The sequence below is a fragment of the Lissotriton helveticus genome, chromosome 6, assembly GCF_964261635.1.
Source record: "Lissotriton helveticus chromosome 6, aLisHel1.1, whole genome shotgun sequence".
Taxonomy (NCBI): domain Eukaryota; kingdom Metazoa; phylum Chordata; class Amphibia; order Caudata; family Salamandridae; genus Lissotriton; species Lissotriton helveticus.
In genome coordinates, this window is record NC_136067.1 from 1,153,796,918 (window position 1) to 1,153,819,640 (window position 22,723).

The 22,723-nt window shown below is 45.4% G+C and overlaps 1 protein-coding gene across 2 annotated transcripts in view; it reads right to left on the bottom strand.

The window, feature by feature from the left end:
* Positions 1–22,723, bottom strand: part of LYST (lysosomal trafficking regulator) — a 3,192,287-nt gene that overhangs the window by 2,923,672 nt on the left and 245,892 nt on the right. For both annotated transcript variants that reach the window (XM_078648813.1, XM_078648812.1), the window contains exon 5: positions 18,833–19,832. In XM_078648813.1, the coding sequence (XP_078504939.1) occupies positions 18,833–19,832 (1,000 nt within the window). The remainder of the gene's footprint in view (positions 1–18,832; positions 19,833–22,723) is intronic.

Here is a 22,723-nt window from a genome sequence, read left to right on the forward strand (position 1 = left end):
TGTGGCCTAGGCCTCCAACCCCATTGACCAGTGCAGCGGGACTGCGTAGAGTGAGGGGCAGAGAGTGACAAATCCCCTGAGTGCGAGGAGTAAAGGAGTGGATACAGCAAATAGCGGAGGAATTCCCTCCTTTCTCAGGCCGCCTACAGTAACGGTCGAGACCTGGAGACACTGTGCGAGACAGGGCTGCCTGCAACCGCAGTCTATACTCCTGGATCGGAGGGCTGGACGTGCGGTGGGACGGACCTGCCTTCTGTTTCTTTGTCGCTTCTGATTTTTTGTGGGTGACAGTGACCATTGCTGGTGCTCTGGTGCACAGTTGCTTTGAAGTAATATCAGCCGGAATCGCGTTTGGCCAGCATGGGGAGACCGGACGCAAAGCAGCTGAAGATCACATTTGAGACTGCCAGGAAAACGAATCGTACCGGGCCAGACCAACAGCAGCAGGCAGGCACTAGTGGGGACAGTGGAAACCCACAAGATGGTTCATCGGACCTCAAAGAAGTTCTCCGTGAAATGCGGCAGGTGTTCGCAACGATAGCCGACAAAGTGGATAGGATGTCTTCACGCATGGATGCGGTCGTCCACAAATTGGATATACATGAGGGGCGACTAAAGGAAGTGGAGCAGCAGATCTCGGACACAGAGGACACAACGATGCGACATACGTCACAACTATCCAGGATGGACAACCTGCTACGTGTTATTGCGTCCAAGAATGAGGATTTAGAAGCGAGAAGTAGACGCAATAACATACGCATAGTGGGCATTCCGGAGACGACAAATGTGGACAGGATGGAGGAATATGTAGAGAAGATGTTGGTGGCAGCAGTTGGTACGGAGGTGTTCTCTCCGCACTTCATAGTAGAAAGAGCGCACCGAACATTGGCCCCCAAGCCCAAACCGGGTGCCCCCCCAGACCAATTGTCGCTCGGCTGTTGAACTATAGGGATAGAGATGCAGCATTACGAGCGGCCCGCAATACTAAGACACTCTCGTATGATGGCAATTCATTCACCATATATCCAGATTTCACACAGGTGGTGCAGGAGGAACAAAGAAAATTTCTATCTGTGAAGGCCAAGTTACGTGACATGCAACTGGACTATGCATTGCTCTATCCGGCTAAGCTGAGGATCACGTACCAGGGACGACAACAAATTTTCACCAACCCTCAGCAAGTTGGGGATTTCATCAAACAGTACAAGCGGGCTAACAGGCATGCTGAAAGAGCGGAGGATGAACCGGACCCAATGCACGACGAGGTGGAGAACGCTGAATAGTGAGTGTGTGAACAATACAAACTGGTCATAATAGAGGCCCTCGAAGACTGTAAGGGGGGTAGCACATGTGAGATAGTGATTACTGTCCGGATACGGAGTGGTGCTACAAAGTGGTTTTCACATGTCCCCCACTGACCTAGGTATTAGAAGATGTGGCTTACAATGGGGTCTCGATAATATGTGGTTTCTTTATATTTTGTTCTTGTTTACCTGGAGATGACGTTGCTTGCTGGTGTAGCACCAGAATTGCCTAAGGTTATACCGCCGGACACCCCCTCAGGATAGTCGGTCAGACCACGAGTCACATTGTGGTTATGACGGACGTGAGGGGGAGTCGTGTGGCCACCTAGTTATGACCCCCAACGGGAAATACCCAAGAAGTTTTTCGATGTTATGGGCATACACTGACCCTAGTTCTCAGGGCAATTATGGGATGGGTTTGGGAGGGCACATGGCTGGCAGATTGGGGTTTGCTTCAGTGGGAGGGGGGCGGGTTGAATATGTTGTGGGGAGGGGTGGAAACTGTGAGTTACTTGTGGGGGGAGGAAGGGTTGGGACAGTTGCGGGACTTGTGTTTGCAGACCAGTATGGTGCAGGAATTTCCTTGGAGTACAGATATACAAATTGCTGAAAATGTGATGCTATGTGTGCTATGGCTATTTGTGTTCAGATTACATGATCATGTGATACAAGATGTGCTATATTATGGCTGGTCGCTCAGGGTGTGTGGGTACACGGGACAAGGTGGGTGAGGGTCGCTTAACTAAACTGTTGGTCCTATCCTGGAATGTGCGGGGACTAAATGATGCCCGCAAAGGCAGGAGGGTAGTTGCATACCTGGAGCAGCATCATATCCATATTGCGCTGTTGCAAGAAACTCATTTGAGCCCACACGCATCTTATTCATTTGCAAGTAAATGGGCCGCGTTTAGGAGCTTCTCCTCATACTCAGCGTATGCCAGGGGCACAGCGATATTGATCAAGAGGAATGTACCATTTGTAAAATTTGGTGAACACACGGATAAGGAAGGGAGATTCAGTGTGTTGTGGGGTAGACTTGGTACTGATACGATCACAATAGTAAATTGTTATGGGCCTAATGTGGATTTACCTGAGTTTTTCATACAATTATGGGGTACCATACTGAACAATGGCTCTAAGCATATACTATGGGGTGGAGACTTTAATGTTACGCTGACCCCAGGGTTGGATAGATCAGATGGGAGCCCCCAATATAATAAACGGGCAAGAGATGCATTAGTTGGGATTATTGAAGAAGGGGGACTTACTGATAGTTGGCGATTTATGCATGCTGGGATCAAAGAGGGCACACACTTTACCGCACATGCTAACACATGGGCGAGATTGGACTACTGCCTGCTGTCTAGGGGGCTGATGATTGACCTGGGCAGAGTGGCTCATTTGCCAAGATCTTACTCAGACCATTGCCCAGTGCTAGTGCAGATATCGGTACCGGGATATGATAAGGCATCGCCAGCATGGCGTATGCAACCCACGGCTCTTCTAGATGAGCTGTTTAAAAAGGAGCTAGGAGAGGAAATTTCGGAGTTTTTTCCTCGTAATCAGGGGTCGGTGGATAGTGTTGAAATCATCTGGGAGGCGTTTAAGGTGACGGTGAGAGGGTATTACATTGCTAAGAGCTTTGGAGTGCTTAGAGATATTAGAGGGACGCTTGATAAACTGGAAAAAGACTTAAGAATGTTGGAATTACAGTTGACTCGAGAGCCAATGGGTCCCTACATAAATTATTCAGAGATACGCTCACACAATATGAAGAGGAAGCAGATAGGGAAGCGAAGTTTAGAGGCAAATATTGGCAGGCACGACGATACTGTGAGGGTGAAAGACCAGGCCGGGCGTTGGCAGAAATCACTAGGAAGCCACGAGGTAGTGCGCATGTACTAGAGGTACGCACACTGGAGGGGGAGGTGTGCCGTGACTCGAAGGACATTCTGGGCCTATTTACAGCTAATTATAAGAGGTTATACACAACACACCAAGAGGGGGACTTACCCTTTGAGAACTTCCTAGACGATATAGCTCTGTGTTGGTTAATTGACACATAGGCAGTTCCTCGGGGCACCACTTGAGCTGGAAGAAATACGGGATGCAATTATGTCCCTCAGTAATGGCAAGGCGCCTGGCTCGGATGGTATCCCGGCAGAGTTTTATAAATGCTATGTTGACATAATGGCGCTGGTCCTGAAGGAGGTCTTTGAAGACTCTTTGGAAGTAGGAAAGCTGCCGAGATCCATGAGGAAAGTGGTAATCACATCTCTCTTAAAACCAAATAAAGACCCTGCTGACTGTGACTCTTACAGACCGCTTTCCTTAATAAATTGTGACGCCAAGATACTGGCGAAAGTGCTGGCAACTCGGCTTTCCCTGCTTAGGACCAAGATAGTACTACCAGATCAGGCTGGATTTGTCCCGGGTAGATCCACATCTAGTAATTTGCGCACTCTTTTCTCTCTGATCCAGACAATAGCACCGGACCTCCCTGTGGCTGCGATATTCCTCGATGCGACTAAAGCATTTGATTCTGTTGAGTGGAGCTACCTGTTTGCCATTCTCAACAGGATGGGGTTCCCTCCCATATTTATAGCATGGATCAAACTGCTTTATACAGACCCGATAGCAACAGTGCTCATCAATGGGGAGCTTTCCAAATTGGTCTCCCTCACCAGAGGTACTAGGCAGGGATGTCCCTTATCCCCACTACTGTTCACGATTGCGATTGAGCCCCTGGCATGTCGTATTCGACAACTCCACAAGCAAAGTGCTTTCAAATGTTTCCAACGTCAAATAGATGTGTCCCTCTATGCTGACGATTTAACGCTTTATGTGGCAGACCCACAAGCTAACGTCAATTCATTGCTCAGGGAGTTTGTAGTCTTCGGTCACCTTTCCGGTATACAGATTAACTGGAGAAAGTCACAATTTTTTTCCCTGACTCCTGCTGTGGCCAGGTTTGCACTGGATTATCCACTGGAGTGGTGTGACTCTGATCTCCGATATTTAGGGATACAGATATCGACTGTGAAAGATGAGACATTACGACTCAATTATGGTACCGCCATCACTAAGTTGACGGAGGATGTTATGCGGTGGATATCTCTGCCGCTCACTATGGCTGGCAGGGCATCCCTCATCAAGATGGTGATATTACCTCGTTTTTTATATTTGTTTCAGAACATTCCATATTATCCGGGGGCTTTTTTTTTTTTTTTTTAAAACACTGCGGTCAGAATTGCTGAGACTATTCTGGGCAGGTAAGCAGCCTAGATTGGCATGGTCAGTCATAACACAACCTTACCTCAGTGGCGGATTTGATGTCCCTGATTTTATGATATACTACCCGAGTGCTCAAGCTCAATTTGCCTATAATTGGTTTGCACCCACTCCATTCATGCCGCAGCTGGCTGTGGGGGAATGGATTGCCCGTCCTCTCCCGCTGAAGGGCATTATTCATGGTCCTGTGACTGCGGTTGAGACACCGACTACCACAGTGACTTGTACGATTGATGCATGGAGACGAATAGTGCGCCACTTACCTGTCACTTTCCTTTACGCTCCAGCGATGCCACTGGTGTATCATCCGAATGTATCTCTTTTGCGGGAGAAGGGATTCCAAACGATGTGTACCAAACTAAAAATCGGCACTTGGGGTGATCTATTTGAGCATGGGCAATTTAAAACGCGCGACCGAGTATTTTATGGCCACCAAACTACACCGTTAGACATTTTTTATTATGTTAGACTGCGGCAGGGGCTACGGACTGTTCTACCACGATTTCCCAAGGAACTAGACACGGTTCTCTCCCTGCAGTTACTACGCACATCGACGGATGGTAAACATTTAGTATCTTACCTATACCGCAGCATCCGAGGGCAATGTGAACAGAGGGAGTGTAAGGCTCTTCGTCATTGGAGTGTAGACATAGGCAGAGACCTTGATGAGGCCCAATGGTCATATTGCTGTGAACTTACTTCGAGAGTGTCAGCCAGTTGCAGACTACGAATCATTCATTATAAATTTCTGCAGAGAATGTATTATACCCCGGAAAAAATAGATGAGGTTTCACCTAATAGACAATGACCGATGTGAGAGATGCAAAGGAGAGGGTGCAGGTTTTCTACACCTGGCATGGACTTGTCCAAGGGTGTTTGAATACTGGACCCAGGTTCATACAGCATTGTAGAAGATGGTGAACATTCAGTTTGATAAAGACCCCCTTATAATGCTTTTGGGGTATACACTGAGCATACCCAAGGTACACCGGAAATTTGTAGACATAGCACTGTTGCTGGCGAAACGTAGGGTGGCATGTAGATGGGGAAGGGGCCGAGCCCCGAAATTTAAGGAATGGCTCACTGATCTATTATACTGTCAGGAACAGAATACGATATATGCGGACACACAACCATTACACAGTAGAGCCAGGGACATATGGGACCCACTAAGGGAATATTTGCTGGCCACTGTCGATTCCTCCACTGATGGGTCGCGGGATGTTGGGGATGCGGCGGTGGATGTGATGGCGGAGGGCTTATGAATTAGTGTACTGCTGGATACCACCTACGGCATGCCTATGCCACTGTTCGGAAGCATGAGGTTGAGACACTTATGATATGGCGTCATAATGATTACAGGATGTTCTGATGATGTTGCGAATTGCATGATCTGTGGAGATTTGATTGTGTTATATAGGAACTGTCTAGGAATCTCAGGCTGACTATAGGCCCACTGAGTGGTCCCAATGTGAACTGTGGATACTGATGTAGGCCATCTACACTCGAGATCAGTACTGCCCCCGTGCCTATCCTCTTTTCCCAGACCTTATGGCCATGTCAATATGTCATTGCCATAGTAGGATGGAGTTTACAGCGACCCAATACTTCTATTTAGCATACTTCTTTACAGATGACCAAACTGCGAGAGACGACACAAGGCACATGCACCCAGAACTTCAATTCATTGTTCCCATAGTTTCCATAGATAAGAGACACGTGGACCTTGCATTATGAAAGTGTATGCTGCAGTGATACGATGCGTCACCTACAGAGCGCTGCCGCCGAGCCTCCGGGATGTCGGCAATCTGGCTGTGTATATATACAAGAACGATTGATGTGACTTAATATCTGCAGCCGGCCTGTTGGGTTGTAGGTGGATTGCTGTGTACGTTTGTAATGATGTAATAAAGGTCTTTATTTACAACAACAAAAAAAAAAAAACACACTGCCCCAATAGACTAAAGCCTGTCTGGGGAGGTGCTGGCACATCCCTGGACAGGAAGCCTATTGTCCAGGCCTCCCCTGCCGGAGTTTCGTCCCGCTGCATGAGGTCAGACTTGTGTCTGTGGCAGCAGCATCCATTTTGTGATGCTGAGGCTCTTTTAAACGTTTACCGGGTAAGTAAGTGTGTACATGTCTTCTCCCTCTAGAAGGGTGGAATTCTACCCCCACCACCAGAAGTGGCGGGGGAGGGGAAGGATTCCAATGTTTTTGACACCAAACACGACATGTTTTGATAAAGCCATTCCAAAGTTAGCATTAACCGCGAGGATTATAATGCACTTAAGAGTATATGGTATGGCTATATCATAGAACAGCTATAAGGAAGGGATTCCGAAAGCTGCAGAGGGGCCCAGCTCATGCAAGGGCACCCTCTCACACAAATCCAAGCACTCTGCCTTCAGGATTGTCAAGGCCTGCCATAGGAGTGACTTATAGGTTCATATGTGTCTATATATGTAGGTATATATAGGTATACTATATCGAAGTAAGGGGTGCTTACACCACCTTACCCAGGCTGCAAGTGCAGACCTGTGGTGCCATTTTGGAAGGCTTCCCAGGGGTGGCATAATACATGTTTCAGCCCCTGGTAGGCCTCTGGGGTACATATGCCCTTGGTATCTAATGTACCATATACTAGGGACTCACAAGGGTAACCCAGTAACCAATCTGCAGTGTACCTAATGTTCAGGTAACCAATTTAGAGAGAGAACAGCTAGGCTGTGGTCCTGATTAGCAGGGCCACAGCCAGACTAAAGTCGAAAAACCAGTGAAACACAGCATAAAGTGGGGGTAACCATAGGAAGCAGATCCTACTCTCCTACAGAGACATTACTGAGGACTGTCTACACTGTGTTCTCCAGATCTCCTGCAAGGAAGTCCAAGCTGGATGAAATGACATCAGTCACCGATTGTGAAGTGGTCTCTTTTCGACCATTGAATGAAGTCCTGTGTGTTTCAAGGCATTTCGCAGTTGGTGCACTAATTCGGAATTACGAGGCTGTTCTTAAGTACTTTGAGCAAGAGAAAGTTGAAGAGAATGATCCAATTGCTAAATATTGTTATAAAAAGCTGACTCAAACTACCATATTTCCATGTAGTACTTAATGACATTCTGAGTGAATTTGCATCTTTGTGCAAACTGTTCCCAAAAAGTTCTTTGACTACTGTTGAAGCTGTACAGTGTCAAGAGCAAAGATTGGCCAAATTAAGGAACAGTATTTGGGGGGCACAGATATTTGGAGCAGCAATTTAAGAGATATGATGGTGTTGTACAAGGGAAGGCAAGAGTTTGACAGTGGGCCTCTTTTGTCTTTTGTTTCCCTTCTTTGTGAGCACATGCAAAAAAGGTTCCCTGAAGATGAACGGAAAGAATGGGCAAGTTTTGAAGTCCAGGCAATAGCAACACAATCACATTTTGATTTTGGGCCTGAGAATATACAAAGACTTGTTGAAAAGTATAAAAATGTCTTGGTCCTGGGTGATTGTGAAACAGAAGATGTTGTTCGAAAATACAGAGACTATAAATATGTGGTGGCAGAACATGTAAAGGGTGGGTTATTTTCCACCTTTCAAGACAGGGTGAATTCCACTGTACGCAATGCTGCTCAGTATAGTGTGGTGTCTCAGCTTGTTGATGTCTGCGCAACATTTCAAGCATCTAGTGCAGATTGTGAACAAGGATTCAGCCTCATGAATACTATCAAAAGTAAATTGAAGAATAGACTAGAGCAAACGCATTTGGATATGCTGATGAGGACAAAGGCCTACTTCCTGAATGGGAAAGGTGACCTTGATAGAGTTCATCAGCACTGGAAAAATGGCAAGGATCGCCGTGAGAAGCAACCCTGTCACCCATCTAGTGATGCCACTTGATATGTCTGAACTGCCCTCTCCCACAGTCCATGTTTGCCTGGATGTCAGAGGTTTACAAACTATCTCTGGCGGGATAGCCCAACATTTTCTCAGTAGCTTTCACATCAAATTGTAAATATGTTATGTAATTTTGTAACTTATTGTTTATATGTGATATTGTATAGGCTCTCAACATTTCCCCACCCAATGAACAGTGCTCCAGTTAAGAATATTTAGTAAAATCTTATGATGGTACCACTGTTGTAGTCTTGTGCTTTTCTAAACCTGAAGTGTACTTGCCTGTGTTATCAATTCATGTCATGGCGTGTTTATCCAATTTGCAAACCGGCCTTAAGACCCTTAATGCGGTGGTGTATGTGTGAAAATGCACCATCTTTACACTTTTTTAAGTAAACGTTTGGAGTGACATTTGGTGATGCACACACGCACGGTCTGATTCCTGGCGCACATAGCCATGGTTGCAGCGAACAGAGACACTCCACTGCTGCACACAAAGGAAATAAATTAGAGGGAACATTGCCTGTAACGCCCCTAAATTCAGTATTTAGGGGCACCATGAACCTTCCTTCCTCAGATACAGCCATGACAAGAAAAGCAGAAGGATGAGAAGCCGTGCAGAGCTAACAAGAGGATGACGCCCACTGACTTGCCCCAGTCCTACAGACCTGTCTCCCTCGAACCTGCTCCTGCTAAATACCGGCGTGTCCAGTGGCCAGGAACCTCAAAAACCCCAGAGGACCTGTCTGCATTCACTTCCCAAGCTGTTTCTCCCGTGAACACCGGACATGTTTGAACTGCAGCTTCTGGTGCCAACCAGGAACCGCGAATCCAGCACACACTGCACCCGCCGAGCCCGGCCCATGTTTGAGTGAACAAACACCGCGAGGAGGTCCCCCAGGCGATCCTGACCCGAGATCCAGCAACACCTGACCTGCCTCAAGACTCCAGACGACACCTGCAGCCTCAATCCAGAGGGCCCCCCTCTACCGCGACCGGAGCGGTACAAAAATCTGACGTCCATAGGCCTTGTGTGCCCAACCCAGCGGTGCCTAACCATCCCTCTACATCCCAACTTACCCCTCGAAGATCCTCGTCCCCGAGCCTGCAGTGTTTCTTTGTCCCGGAGAAATCCTATTGAAATCAACAGGGCACCCGACTCCAAAACAGCACCCTGCACCCGGCTGCCCTAGCACCGCTGAGGTGCCCCTTTGGTGCTAAATTGGTCCCCAACGTGCCCTGGGCTTAACTCTAGGAGCTTTGCTCCCACAACTCTGTGGCCTGCTTGCCAGCCGCCACCAACCAAAGTCCCCCAAAGTTCTTGAGTGTGTGAGACTTTGGGGAGTGTGTACATCAAATGCTTTACACTGTCCTCTGATACTGCCTTACTGCTCAACCGAGCTTGTATCTAACTTTAGCCTCTGCCAAACCTTTGGAGACCCTTGGACTCTATACACACTGTACCTCACTTTTGGTGCAGTATATATAGACAAAGCTACAGAGTAGAGTAGGGCCCTAGGGGAATTATTATTATAGACCTACCAGCACCTTGTCCCCCAACTATACATATTCAATACAAGGAAGATGCTACAGGTTTTTGGTACAAACCAGGCATGCAAAGGGAATCTCAAAGGTATTCCACAACAGAAGCTGGAGTAACAGGATAGACACAGGGATACAGAAAGTGAGAAAAGTACCCATCAGCCCACTCATTAGTGGAGGCTCGTCATTTGGGATTTTCAGATGTAGAAAGTTGGTGTCCAAAAAAACACTGCCTCCAGTTGTTACTGAGGCTAGTTTAGGACCCAAAGGTTGAACCCTCAACCTACGCAAATGACAGCACAAGTGGCTGAAAAGGGGCTTAGTTGCAGTGCTCCAAGAAATAAGAAATAGTGAGAAAGAAGGAAGATAATCCAAGTGATTCTAAAAATGCCTATCTTGACGTCAACAAGAAAACTTTATTGGGTGTGCCCGTCAAGATGGTATGGTTAAAAACAGAGTGACAATAGCAAGAAAGATGGTTTGCTATTTACCCAAGATGTTGTCTGGTCAACATGTTTCAGCCTATCAAGGCTTTCGTCAGGACCTATGTATCACTACTGCAACACTTACTTTACAACGTGTAAGAAGAGAAAAATAATATTTCCATGGGTGGTGTGTCCCCTCCTGTTGAATGAAAAAAGAAAGAAAGAATACACAAAAAAGTGACTCAAGTCCCTTATAGTGACAGTCACATATGTATAAATTACTTGCAATATTCTCAGTATATTAACTTACCCAACTCTGTGGGATCAGGAGCCTCACCTCACCTGGCGACAGCTCAGGCTAAAGGAGGCCACGCACTGAAAGAAACGTGTTCAAAAATAAAGATATAGTATATTTTAGTTCATCTCAAAAGCAGCTATTTCCCAGATTACATAGACAGGCAGACTGAGGCAGTTGTAGGCTACAACCTTGTGGTAGTTTAAAAATATATGCACACCCACCACTCCGCTTAGATGTATCTTATATCTATTTAGATAACATAGACCTTCCGTGGTGGTGTGTATAACAATGTTAATTCAGAATCCAGCCTGGTTTCTTTTTAGGTGACACACATAGTTATGAATCAAACTCCTGTGTTGTCTAAGGTATAGACCACAGTCTCCTGCCACCAATAATTTTAAAAAACCACAAGTACAAGATTTGCATTCAGACATCCTAACAAGGACAAAGGGTTTTGCTGAAAATCATGGCATGTATAAGGAGGGAGCACTCTAACATGACTGACTCCTTAATTAAACAAGTTCTGTCTTAGCGTTGACAAAATCCCTAAGACCGTCTACAAAATCCCTGAAAAAAGAGAGAGGAGCGATTAAATCAATAGCGCCCCTGTTTGGTCACCTACCTCTCCGTCGTTACCTCTGGCTTACACTGAGCCGAGGGGGAGGTAGTGTGCCAAACTCACGTGAGGGAAAATAAAGCAGCATCGCGGACCAGAGAGAGACATAATTCTTGTCTCATCTCCTATTGGATAATTCACACATACCCAGAAGACCAATCATACTGGGTCATAACATCAGCCGGCTCGTACCGGCCTAGCGGACCAGAGAGAGACACCTCTTGTCTACTCTCTCATTGGCTCGTTCGCGCACAGAAATTGGACCAATCAAATTCGGTCCACACAACTGCCGGCGCGTGATATCCAAAACCTTCTCCTCGTCCTCGCGGACCAAATAGAAAGCTAAAAACCAAAAAGCAAGAGAGCCCATTGGTCCATATTCACCACAGGAAATGAAAAGGCAATGTACTATCATTTCCTATCGGTGAACACAGCAACAGCCAGGACGCTCCCCAACCACGGCCCTCGACGGACCTGATTGGATCTAATCGCCCAACCGGAAAAGTTAACACAGCTCAGAGAAGCTGACCATATTCTGCTTATTTAGCGAACTGCCTCATCGTAGAACCTAGGCATCCTGATTGGTTCTTGTTCGTCAATGCGCAACAATGCACATATCGCCCAAAGTACTTCAAAGGCACAGCATTGTATCAAACCACAACCAACTGCACACAGATTTAGTGTACACTCAACAGCACACACTTATGGTGTATGGCAGCGTATATTTATGTGTCCAAGGCCAGTGGGTCATCACACAGACCTACACTTGCCTCATGTTAATGTTTTGCCTCCATATCACATGCGTTGCGTGGCACTTTTTTATATACAGGCACTAGCAGTAATATTAAAATAAATAAAAAAAAAAAAAAAGTGACCCCAATACCCAGATCGGGCATTAATTAAGTCTCAGTTAATCTAACAGGTACACAATACGTAGTCCGAGGATAGCGCCACAGTCTACGGAATAGGCTGCATGAGGATAAGTCAGGCCACAGTTAGCAATGCCTATGTGGACCTGACTCACTGAGAGGACTCCATACAGTGACATAATATTGGCGGACAGTCAGTCATGAAAGATGTTCATATAACTGTATCCTCCCAGTAGTCATCCGAATCTGAGTCCAAACAACCCTCATTCGCTCGCGGTAGATCCATAGGATACAAACTTCTACACTGCATAAGGGCAACACCAGATTTCAGGAAACTTATAGAACCCCACATTTTCTCTGATACATAGACGATTGTTCTACAGCTGTAGCCACGGGACATCGTCGTTCAATCCTTCTGAATCGCACCTCAATTTATGGACCCATCTCTGTTCCTTTCTTAATAGAAATTGGGACACATCTGTGACATGTTGGGGTATGTAAGGTTGTTCTAACACTACCCATTGGAGTTCATCCGGTTGGTGTCTCGCTGCAAGAAAATGTGAGGTCAGACGCGTCGCCTGTTTGTTGCGCCTGATCGTACTCTTATGCTCTTGTATCCGTAGCTTAATCTTTCTCGTAGTCATACCTATGTATCTTAAATTGCACGGGCAGGTGATTAAGTAGATCACTCCCTCGCTATTGCAATTTGTATGACGTTTGAGTGCCCACGGTGTATCAGTGCCAATGTCAACATGGAGAGTTTTCTTCGTTTGCGGACAGACTGAGCAATTCCCACAGGGGTAATGCCCTTGGACCGGTGGGAGATCCCACAGCGTAGCTGTTGGTATCTCTGGCGTCATTCGTGGTCTCGTATGTACCAATTCATCTTTGAGGTTGCTACCTCTTTTGAATGCAAACAGAGGCAATGGTATATTCTCTCCGGTGCTGTTCAAAATGCGCCATCTACGCCGAATTATTTTCTGGATCCTTGATGACGAAGAATTAAAGGTAGTAACACACGCCAATCTGTCTAGAGGAGGTTTCTTGACCGGAGGTGCCAGTAGTGCCTCACGGTGGTTGTTTTCTGCCCGTTTCTTGGATTTCTTAATCAAAGACCCTGGATATTTACGTGCGATCAATTTTGTCAACAGATTCTTGGCTTCAGATTGAAAGTCCGCTTTGTCTGAACAGTTCCTGCGAATCCTTAGAAACTGCCCAAAGGGGAGGTTCTCACGAAGAGACCGAGGATGATGGCTATCGAACCTCAAAAGTGAGTTGCGGGCCATCGGTTTTTGATACAACGTGCTGGCTAAATGACCATCTTTGGGGAAGATCCACAGATCCAGAAAAGCCAGCGCTGTTTTGCTGTAGTCCAAGGTAAACCTCAAATAAGGATTCTGGCTATTGATGGTGTGGAGAAGGTACATAGACGACATCTTACTGGTGTGGCGAGGTGATGAACAATCGCTACTGGGTTTCAAAGATTGGCTCAATAGCCAGAATCCTTATTTGAGGTTTACCTTGGACTACAGCAAAACAGCGCTGGCTTTTCTGGATCTGTGGATCTTCCCCAAAGATGGTCATTTAGCCAGCACGTTGTATCAAAAACCGATGGCCCGCAACTCACTTTTGAGGTTCGATAGCCATCATCCTCGGTCTCTTCGTGAGAACCTCCCCTTTGGGCAGTTTCTAAGGATTCGCAGGAACTGTTCAGACAAAGCGGACTTTCAATCTGAAGCCAAGAATCTGTTGACAAAATTGATCGCACGTAAATATCCAGGGTCTTTGATTAAGAAATCCAAGAAACAGGCAGAAAACAACCACCGTGAGGCACTACTGGCACCTCCGGTCAAGAAACCTCCTCTAGACAGATTGGCGTGTGTTACTACCTTTAATTCTTCGTCATCAAGGATCCAGAAAATAATTCGGCGTAGATGGCGCATTTTGAACAGCACCGGAGAGAATATACCATTGCCTCTGTTTGCATTCAAAAGAGGTAGCAACCTCAAAGATGAATTGGTACATACGAGACCACGAATGACGCCAGAGATACCAACAGCTACGCTGTGGGATCTCCCACCGGTCCAAGGGCATTACCCCTGTGGGAATTGCTCAGTCTGTCCGCAAACCAAGAAAACTCTCCATGTTGACATTGGCACTGATACACCGTGGGCACTCAAACGTCATACAAATTGCAATAGCGAGGGAGTGATCTACTTAATCACCTGCCCGTGCAATTTAAGATACATAGGTATGACTACGAGAAAGATTAAGCTACGGATACAAGAGCATAAGAGTACGATCAGGCGCAACAAACAGGCGACGCGTCTGACCTCACATTTTCTTGCAGCGAGACACCAAAAGATGAACTCCAATGGGTAGTGTTAGAACAACCTTACATACCCCAACATGTCACAGATGTGTCCCAATTTCTATTAAGAAAGGAACAGAGATGGGTCCATAAATTGAGGTGCGATTCAGAAGGATTGAACGACGATGTCCCGTGGCTACAGCTGTAGAACAATCGTCTATGTATCAGAGAAAATGTGGGGTTCTATAAGTTTCCTGAAATCTGGTGTTGCCCTTATGCAGTGTAGAAGTTTGTATCCTATGGATCTACCGCGAGCGAATGAGGGTTGTTTGGACTCAGATTCGGATGACTACTGGGAGGATACAGTTATATGAACATCTTTCATGACTGACTGTCCGCCAATATTATGTCACTGTATGGAGTCCTCTCAGTGAGTCAGGTCCACATAGGCATTGCTAACTGTGGCCTGACTTATCCTCATGCAGCCTATTCCGTAGACTGTGGCGCTATCCCCGGACTACGTATTGTGTACCTGTTAGATTAACTGAGACTGAATTAATGCCCGATCTGGGTATTGGGGTCACTTTTTTTTTATTTATTTATTTTTTATTTTTTTAATATTACTGCTAGTGCCTGTATATAAAAAAGTGCCACGCAACGCATGTGATATGGAGGCAAAACATTAACATGAGGCAAGTGTAGGTCTGTGTGATGACCCACTGGCCTTGGACACATAAATATACGCTGCCATACACCATAAGTGTGTGCTGTTGAGTGTACACTAAATCTGTGTGCAGTTGGTTGTGGTTTGATACAATGCTGTGCCTTTGAAGTACTTTGGGCGATATGTGCATTGTTGCGCATTGACGAACAAGAACCAATCAGGATGCCTAGGTTCTACGATGAGGCAGTTCGCTAAATAAGCAGAATATGGTCAGCTTCTCTGAGCTGTGTTAACTTTTCCGGTTGGGCGATTAGATCCAATCAGGTCCGTCGAGGGCCGTGTTTGGGGAGCGTCCTGGCTGTTGCTGTGTTCACCGATAGGAAATGATAGTACATTGCCTTTTCATTTCCTGTGGTGAATATGGACCAATGGGCTCTCTTGCTTTTTGGTTTTTAGCTTTCTATTTGGTCCGCGAGGACGAGGAGAAGGTTTTGGATATCACGCGCCGGCAGTTGTGTGGACCGAATTTGATTGGTCCAATTTCTGTGCGCGAACGAGCCAATGAGAGAGTAGACAAGAGGTGTCTCTCTCTGGTCCGCTAGGCCGCTACGAGCCGGCTGATGTTATGACCCAGTATGATTGGTCTTCTGGGTATGTGTGAATTATCCAATAGGAGATGAGACAAGAATTATGTCTCTCTCTGGTCCGCGATGCTTCTTTATTTTCCCTCACGTGAGTTTGGCACACTACCTCCCCCTCGGCTCAGTGTAAGCCAGAGGTAACGACGGAGAGGTAGGTGACCAAACAGGGGCGCTATTGATTTAATCGCTCCTCTCTCTTTTTTCAGGGATTTTGTAGACGGTCTTAGGGATTTTGTCAACGCTAAGACAGAACTTGTTTAATTAAGGAGTCAGTCATGTTAGAGTGCTCCCTCCTTATACATGCCATGATTTTCAGCAAAACCCTTTGTCCTTGTTAGGATGTCTGAATGCAAATCTTGTACTTGTGGTTTTTTAAAATTATTGGTGGCAGGAGACTGTGGTCTATACCTTAGACAACACAGGAGTTTGATTCATAACTATGTGTGTCACCTAAAAAGAAACCAGGCTGGATTCTGAATTAACATTGTTATACACACCACCACGGAAGGTCTATGTTATCTAAATAGATATAAGATACATCTAAGCGGAGTGGTGGGTGTGCATATATTTTTAAACTACCACAAGGTTGTAGCCTACAACTGCCTCAGTCTGCCTGTCTATGTAATCTGGGAAATAGCTGCTTTTGAGATGAACTAAAATATACTATATCTTTATTTTTGAACACGTTTCTTTCAGTGCGTGGCCTCCTTTAGCCTGAGCTGTCGCCAGGTGAGGTGAGGCTCCTGATCCCACAGAGTTGGGTAAGTTAATATACTGAGAATATTGCAAGTAATTTATACATATGTGACTGTCACTATAAGGGACTTGAGTCACTTTTTTGTGTATTCTTTCTTTCTTTTTTCATTCAACAGGAGGGGACACACCACCCATGGAAATATTATTTTTCTCTTCTTACACGTTGTAAAGTAAGTGTTGCAGTAGTGATACATAGGTCCTGACGAAAGCCTTGATAGGCTGAAACATGTTGACCAGACAACATCTTGGGTAAATAGCAAACCATCTTTCTTGCTATTGTCACTCTGTTTTTAACCATACCATCTTGACGGGCACACCCAATAAAGTTTTCTTGTTGACGTCAAGATAGGCATTTTTAGAATCACTTGGATTATCTTCCTTCTTTCTCACTATTTCTTATTTCTTGGAGCACTGCAACTAAGCCCCTTTTCAGCCACTTGTGCTGTCATTTGCGTAGGTTGAGGGTTCAACCTTTGGGTCCTAAACTAGCCTCAGTAACAACTGGAGGCAGTGTTTTTTTGGACACCAACTTTCTACATCTGAAAATCCCAAATGACGAGCCTCCACTAATGAGTGGGCTGATGGGTACTTTTCTCACTTTCTGTATCCCTGTGTCTATCCTGTTACTCCAGCTTCTGTTGTGGAATACCTTTGAGATTCCCTTTGCAGTATATATAGAGCCAGTATCTTACACACAGTCATGGAGCTTATATGCAGCTCTATTGCCACTTACGTGGTGGAACAGAATCTATTAGGAGCTGCAAGGTTACGCCTACTGCTGCAGAGAGCAATGCTGTTTAAATCTTCTGGACCAAGAATGGCAACTCCTGATATTCTACAGGTGAGGAATCTGCGGTTAGAAGAATCCATCAGAAGGGTAAGCTTTGAGATTGCATTTAACAAAATACCTATCAGAAGTCTGTAATTTGTTGGCCAGCGTCCTTCTCGCCCACGACTGACATGATCTTCTGGTATACTATCTCCTCCTTCCTCTCTTTTTTTCCCCTCTCTTTTTTTCTCTTTCTCTCCCTTTTTCATCCACTCTTATTCTTATAGCAAGACAGTGGAAAGGGGGACAGCCAAACATATATACCACTTACCTGTATCCTTGACAAGGACAGACAGTTTGGGCTGTTACCCTGTAATGGTAAAGCAACGATAACTGTATGTATAACATTTTAATAAAGTACTTTGAAATAAAAAAAAGTAAAAAATAAAGTCTGTAATTCAATGGGATAATGATGTACTGTTAAAAGATCTACTGGTTTTAGCAAATGTTGTTCAAAATAAATAAGCTAGGTCTGCTGCTTTTGTTGTAACGTTTCATAAGCCGATCAGACCGATCGCATTGGATACAACTTTTCCCAGTGCACCAATCAGGCCTACAGCTTGCAATCACAACCAACTCAGGCCTACTGTTTTAAGCACAAGCTTTCCCACAATTCAAACATCAGGCACACAATTAAAGTTTCAAAGGTATACAAAATGACAGTTGGCTAAGCAAAATATTCTCTACTAGGATGGCCGAACAAGGATTCTCAAAGAGCAATTCTCATATACCCACAGTTTGACACACCAAAACCGTTGCCTACTACTGCAATGTGAGATTCCATGCAACATCCTTCTCTACAGGCTTTAATACAGACTAATAACAATCCCCCCTGAAGTGCACTTATGTTAGCATAAGCTTTTCACAAACATTCCAGGCCTACTGCCTTTATCTTAATATTTCATAATAAACAGATCAGGCCAATAGCCATGATCAATGGCTTGCCCCTGTAACCAGCGCAGCCCTGCTTTGCCACAAGCCAAAAAGTGCAATAGAAGCACTCTATTCAGTGTAAGCACACATCTTCATCCCATTGCAGTCCTGTACTCAGGGGATCCAACATGTGGGTGGAATCTAAGACCCGCACTCAGTAGTACTCTGAAAGCTCTTATTGACACTTAGGTCTACAACAGCTGCGTTGTCAAGCCAGCCCTAAAATGGGTCCTTTAAAATTGTTTTGACGAGAACTTCAGACTATGTAAATGAGTGATACCTCCCCTCCTGTATGAGAAATCAGGTTTGTGTTTAGCTCTATGCTACCACTATGCAGAGGTTGTAATTACTAGAACGTATTTAGGCTAGGTGGATCATTTAAACCTGCAAGGACGTTTGATGCCTGCGTTTCACCCAATGTTTACACATAAAGCGATTAAAATAAACAGCATTTAAAAAAAAATATATATATAGTACCTGAAGCGACCGTTCTGCAGCCACCTTTTGTTGATTTGTATTTGCACTGTGAAGACCAATTGCCAATAGACTTTCTAATAATCTTATGCTTTGAAGTGAGCCATCAGCCTCCATTTTCAAAGTGCTATCATTTTTTTGCGGTTCAGATTCATCCATTGAAAAGCGTTCCACAGCTGATAAATGGCTAGAAGAGGAGCTGAATAGATCCAGTTGTTCCGATTTTGCTGTGGTTGGGTCTGAACCACTGAGTCCGTTAGATTGCAACAAATCTTCATTTTTTAAGTCATAAGTGCTAGTATTTAAAACAGACTCACTGCAAGACTTTTCATGTAGCCTTTTCTTTTCAATAACCAAAGGAGGACGTTTTTCACTGTGGTTTTCTCTAGGTGAGGCTAATTGCTCTATAATCATGAAAATTAACCGGTGGCATATGTCAACCCCACCAAGCCTATGAAACTGTTTCTGGAACACTGCACTTAGCAAATACATCCTTTGGCACACAGCCCAAATGTCTACAGCTCTTCGAATTTGTTCTTGGGATGGCAACATTAGGCTTTCCAGAGACAAATGGGGCAATTTATGACTCAAATGATCACTAGCTGTGCTATCGTAGCCTGAAGTATCTTCTGAATCATGAGCAGCGTCTCCGTCAAAATCAGCTTCTTTGCTCACACATAAAAAGGCCACACAAAGAAATATGTTTATTACATGCACTTGCACTTCTTGGTTTGTATGTTTTTTTTTCTTTGCATAATCTTCTTTCAGACTAGCATAAAAACTGATTAGACTTTCTTGAGTTTCAGAAGATGTTTTCTGGTTGTCCGCAGTGTGATTTAACAAAGATTCCTGTTCAGTGTCTTCGTTCTGTTCTGCACATTCTCCCAGGCACAATATCAGAGACTCAAATACTTTGAGCGAATGATCTCGAAGTGAATCTAAATAATTCAACTCAGTCATTTGATTTACTCCGTTGTAGTTTAAAAACAGGTCTCGTATAACCCTTTAGAAAAAGATATAAAACAATTAGTAATTTGATGGAAAGAAATTAGAAAAGTCAAACAAAACTAACAGAATATACACAACTTAGAACCATAATCACATGAAATAAAATAATAAAAAACTGTTTAGTGAACATCATTTGTTCCCCAACATCTTAAAGTGTTTAACAGAAGATATTTGATTAGTATTTAAGTCAGAAAGATTTGACAGGAATGCTTGAAACTTTATCTTGTTCCTACTTACTGGGGATACATCTACCAAGAGGACCACATATATGCAAATCAGTGCGACTGCTCTCTAAAAATATCTGTGAAACAAGGTACGCTAAGATACCCCCCTAACTACATGAAATAGCAAGCATAATTATGTGTGACTAACTGTAGGCTTCCCAAATAAAATGATGTTTGAGCACCAAGGTACAACTTTGCAAGATGACATCATCTGGCTACATTTTACCCATAATGCAGGTTAAAATTAAAATTCAATGATGCTTGCCCAGGCGCAGCAGCCATCTTGGTTATGATTTTTCTTAAAGCGTAGTTGAAACACCCAGTGGTTTCATGGCGCTTTACCCAGAGTTCAGACATAAGAAGGAGGCAGAAGGGGTGAAAGAAGAAGGGGTTACAGTAGAGAGAAAGCTGAAGAAAAAAGATAAGTTTTAAGAGTTTTCCGGAAGTCCATGTAGTTCGTTAGGGATCGAATAGGAAAAGGAAGACTGTTCCAGAGAGTGGGGGCAAGGGTTGAAAAGCGAAGACCACCGTGTTTTTTCCTCTTGAAGCGAGGGACTACCAAAAGGATAAGGGAGGAAGAGCGGAGGTTTCTTTTGGGGAGGTAGGGCTGGACTTTGGATCTGACAAAGCTGGGAGCAGTGCCTGCAAAGGCCAAAAAAGTGATGCAGCCTAACTTAAAGAGAGAGCAATGGGAGATAGGAAGCCAGTGGAGGGATTTGAGGAGGGGAGTGACATGATGGTACTTAGGAAGCTGGAAAATCAGGCGTGCGGCCTGGTTCTGAATGAGCTGTAGGCGCCGGAGCTCGTATGCCGGGATTCCTGCATACAGTCCATTGCCATAGTCAAGGCGGGAGGTAATCATGGCCATGACAATGAGCTTTAGGGCCTCGGTCGAAAAGAAGCAGGAGATTTTCCGGATAATGCGTAAAGCCAAGAAACATGATGAAACAACCGCGCTTATCTGTGGGCGCAGAGTCAAATCTTGGCTGATTAGGATCCCTAAGGTTTTTACTTTGGCGGAAGGAGAGGGAGGGGAACCGAGAACAGGGGGCCAAAACGCAGAGGACCAAGGACTGGGAAGATTACCGGTGAGTAGTAGCTCCGTTTTGTCCGGGTTCAATTTGAGCTGGTTGGAGTTCATCCAGTCAAATATGAAGGTTAGGACAGAGCGGAGGTTAGAGCTAGAAACGGGGGAAGACGAAAGATTAAAGATAAGCTGGAGGTCGTCTGCGTAGTTGTAGACTGTTACCTCCATGTTATGTAAGGCCAGGATAAGGGGGTGAATGTATAGGTTGAAGAGGAGGGGGGAGAGAGCAGAGCCCTGAGGGACCCCACATGAGATCAGGCAGGGATCAGCCGAGAAGCCGTCCAGATGGACAGACTGAGTCCGGCCCTCTAGAAAAGAAGAGAGCCATGCCAAGGCGGAGCCCCGAACGCCCGCCGCCTCGACACGGTCGATAAGGATGGAATGATCGACCGTGTCAAAGGCGGCGGACAGGTCGAGGAGAACCAAGCCTGGGAAGAGTTGGAGTCCGCACATTGCCCGAGTTCATCCAGGACAGATAAAACCACGGATTCCGTCGAGTGACCTGGGCGGAAACCGGCCTGGGGGGGGATAAAAGTTGGTTGTCCTCCACATAAGTCGAGAGGCAGTGGGTAATGTGAGTCTCCAGGATCTTTCCAAGGAATGGGAGTAGGGAAATAGGGCGGAAGTTGGAAGGGGAGGAAGGATCACTCCCAGGTTTTTTTTAGGATAGGGGTGATAATAGCCGATTTGAAAGAGGCTGGGACTGTGACATGCCTGTATTTAACAGAGTAAGAGGGGGTCCAGGACAGTTGGACAGATGCGGACCGGGCAGCAGTCTAGAGGGGATCCAGATTTGACCTTTGTTAAGAGGCCAATGAAGGTCTCTTCTGAGAGTAGAGGAAATGAATCAAGGAAATGAATCAAGAAAAACGGTGGGAGTGGCGGGAGCGGGGGAAAGGAAAGAGGGGGAGGGCAGGGGAATATTGGATTTGATGTTGGCTATCTTTTCGATGAAATAGGAGTTGAGGGAGTTGCAGAGGGATTGGGAAGGAACCGGTTTAGGTAGAACCCTGTCTGAAGCAGCTAAATGATGAGCGATGGCAAAGATCTCCTTAGGCTTATTACTAGCTAGGTGGATTTTTGTGGAAAAGTACTCCGTCTTAGCCGCAAGGATCTCCTTTTTATAATTACGGAGGAGCGTAGAGTACTGGGTTTTGAGAATAGGGCAGTAAGTGCGTCTCCAGTGACGTTCAGCTTGTCTTAGGGAGAGTTTGAGAGTTTTAAGGTTTTCAGTGAACCACCGATTAGCCTCATGAGGGCGACAAGACCTCACTAGCTTGAGAGGAGCTACTGACTCGCAGGCTGCGGAGAGCCAATTATTTAAGATGGTATCTTGCAAGTCAAGGGGGGAGGCTAGTAGACAGGGAGAAGAGGCCGCGAGGGAAGCACATAGGGCAGGCATATCCACCAAGTTCCAATTTCGGCGCCACCTATTTTTAGGAGGAGGGACTTTGTTGACGACTCCTGAGTCGAAGGAGAGTGAGATCAACAAATGGTCGGACCAGATACAGGGGGAAATAGACAGAGACGAAATAGAAATATTAGCAACCCAGATCTGATCCAAGATGTGGCCGC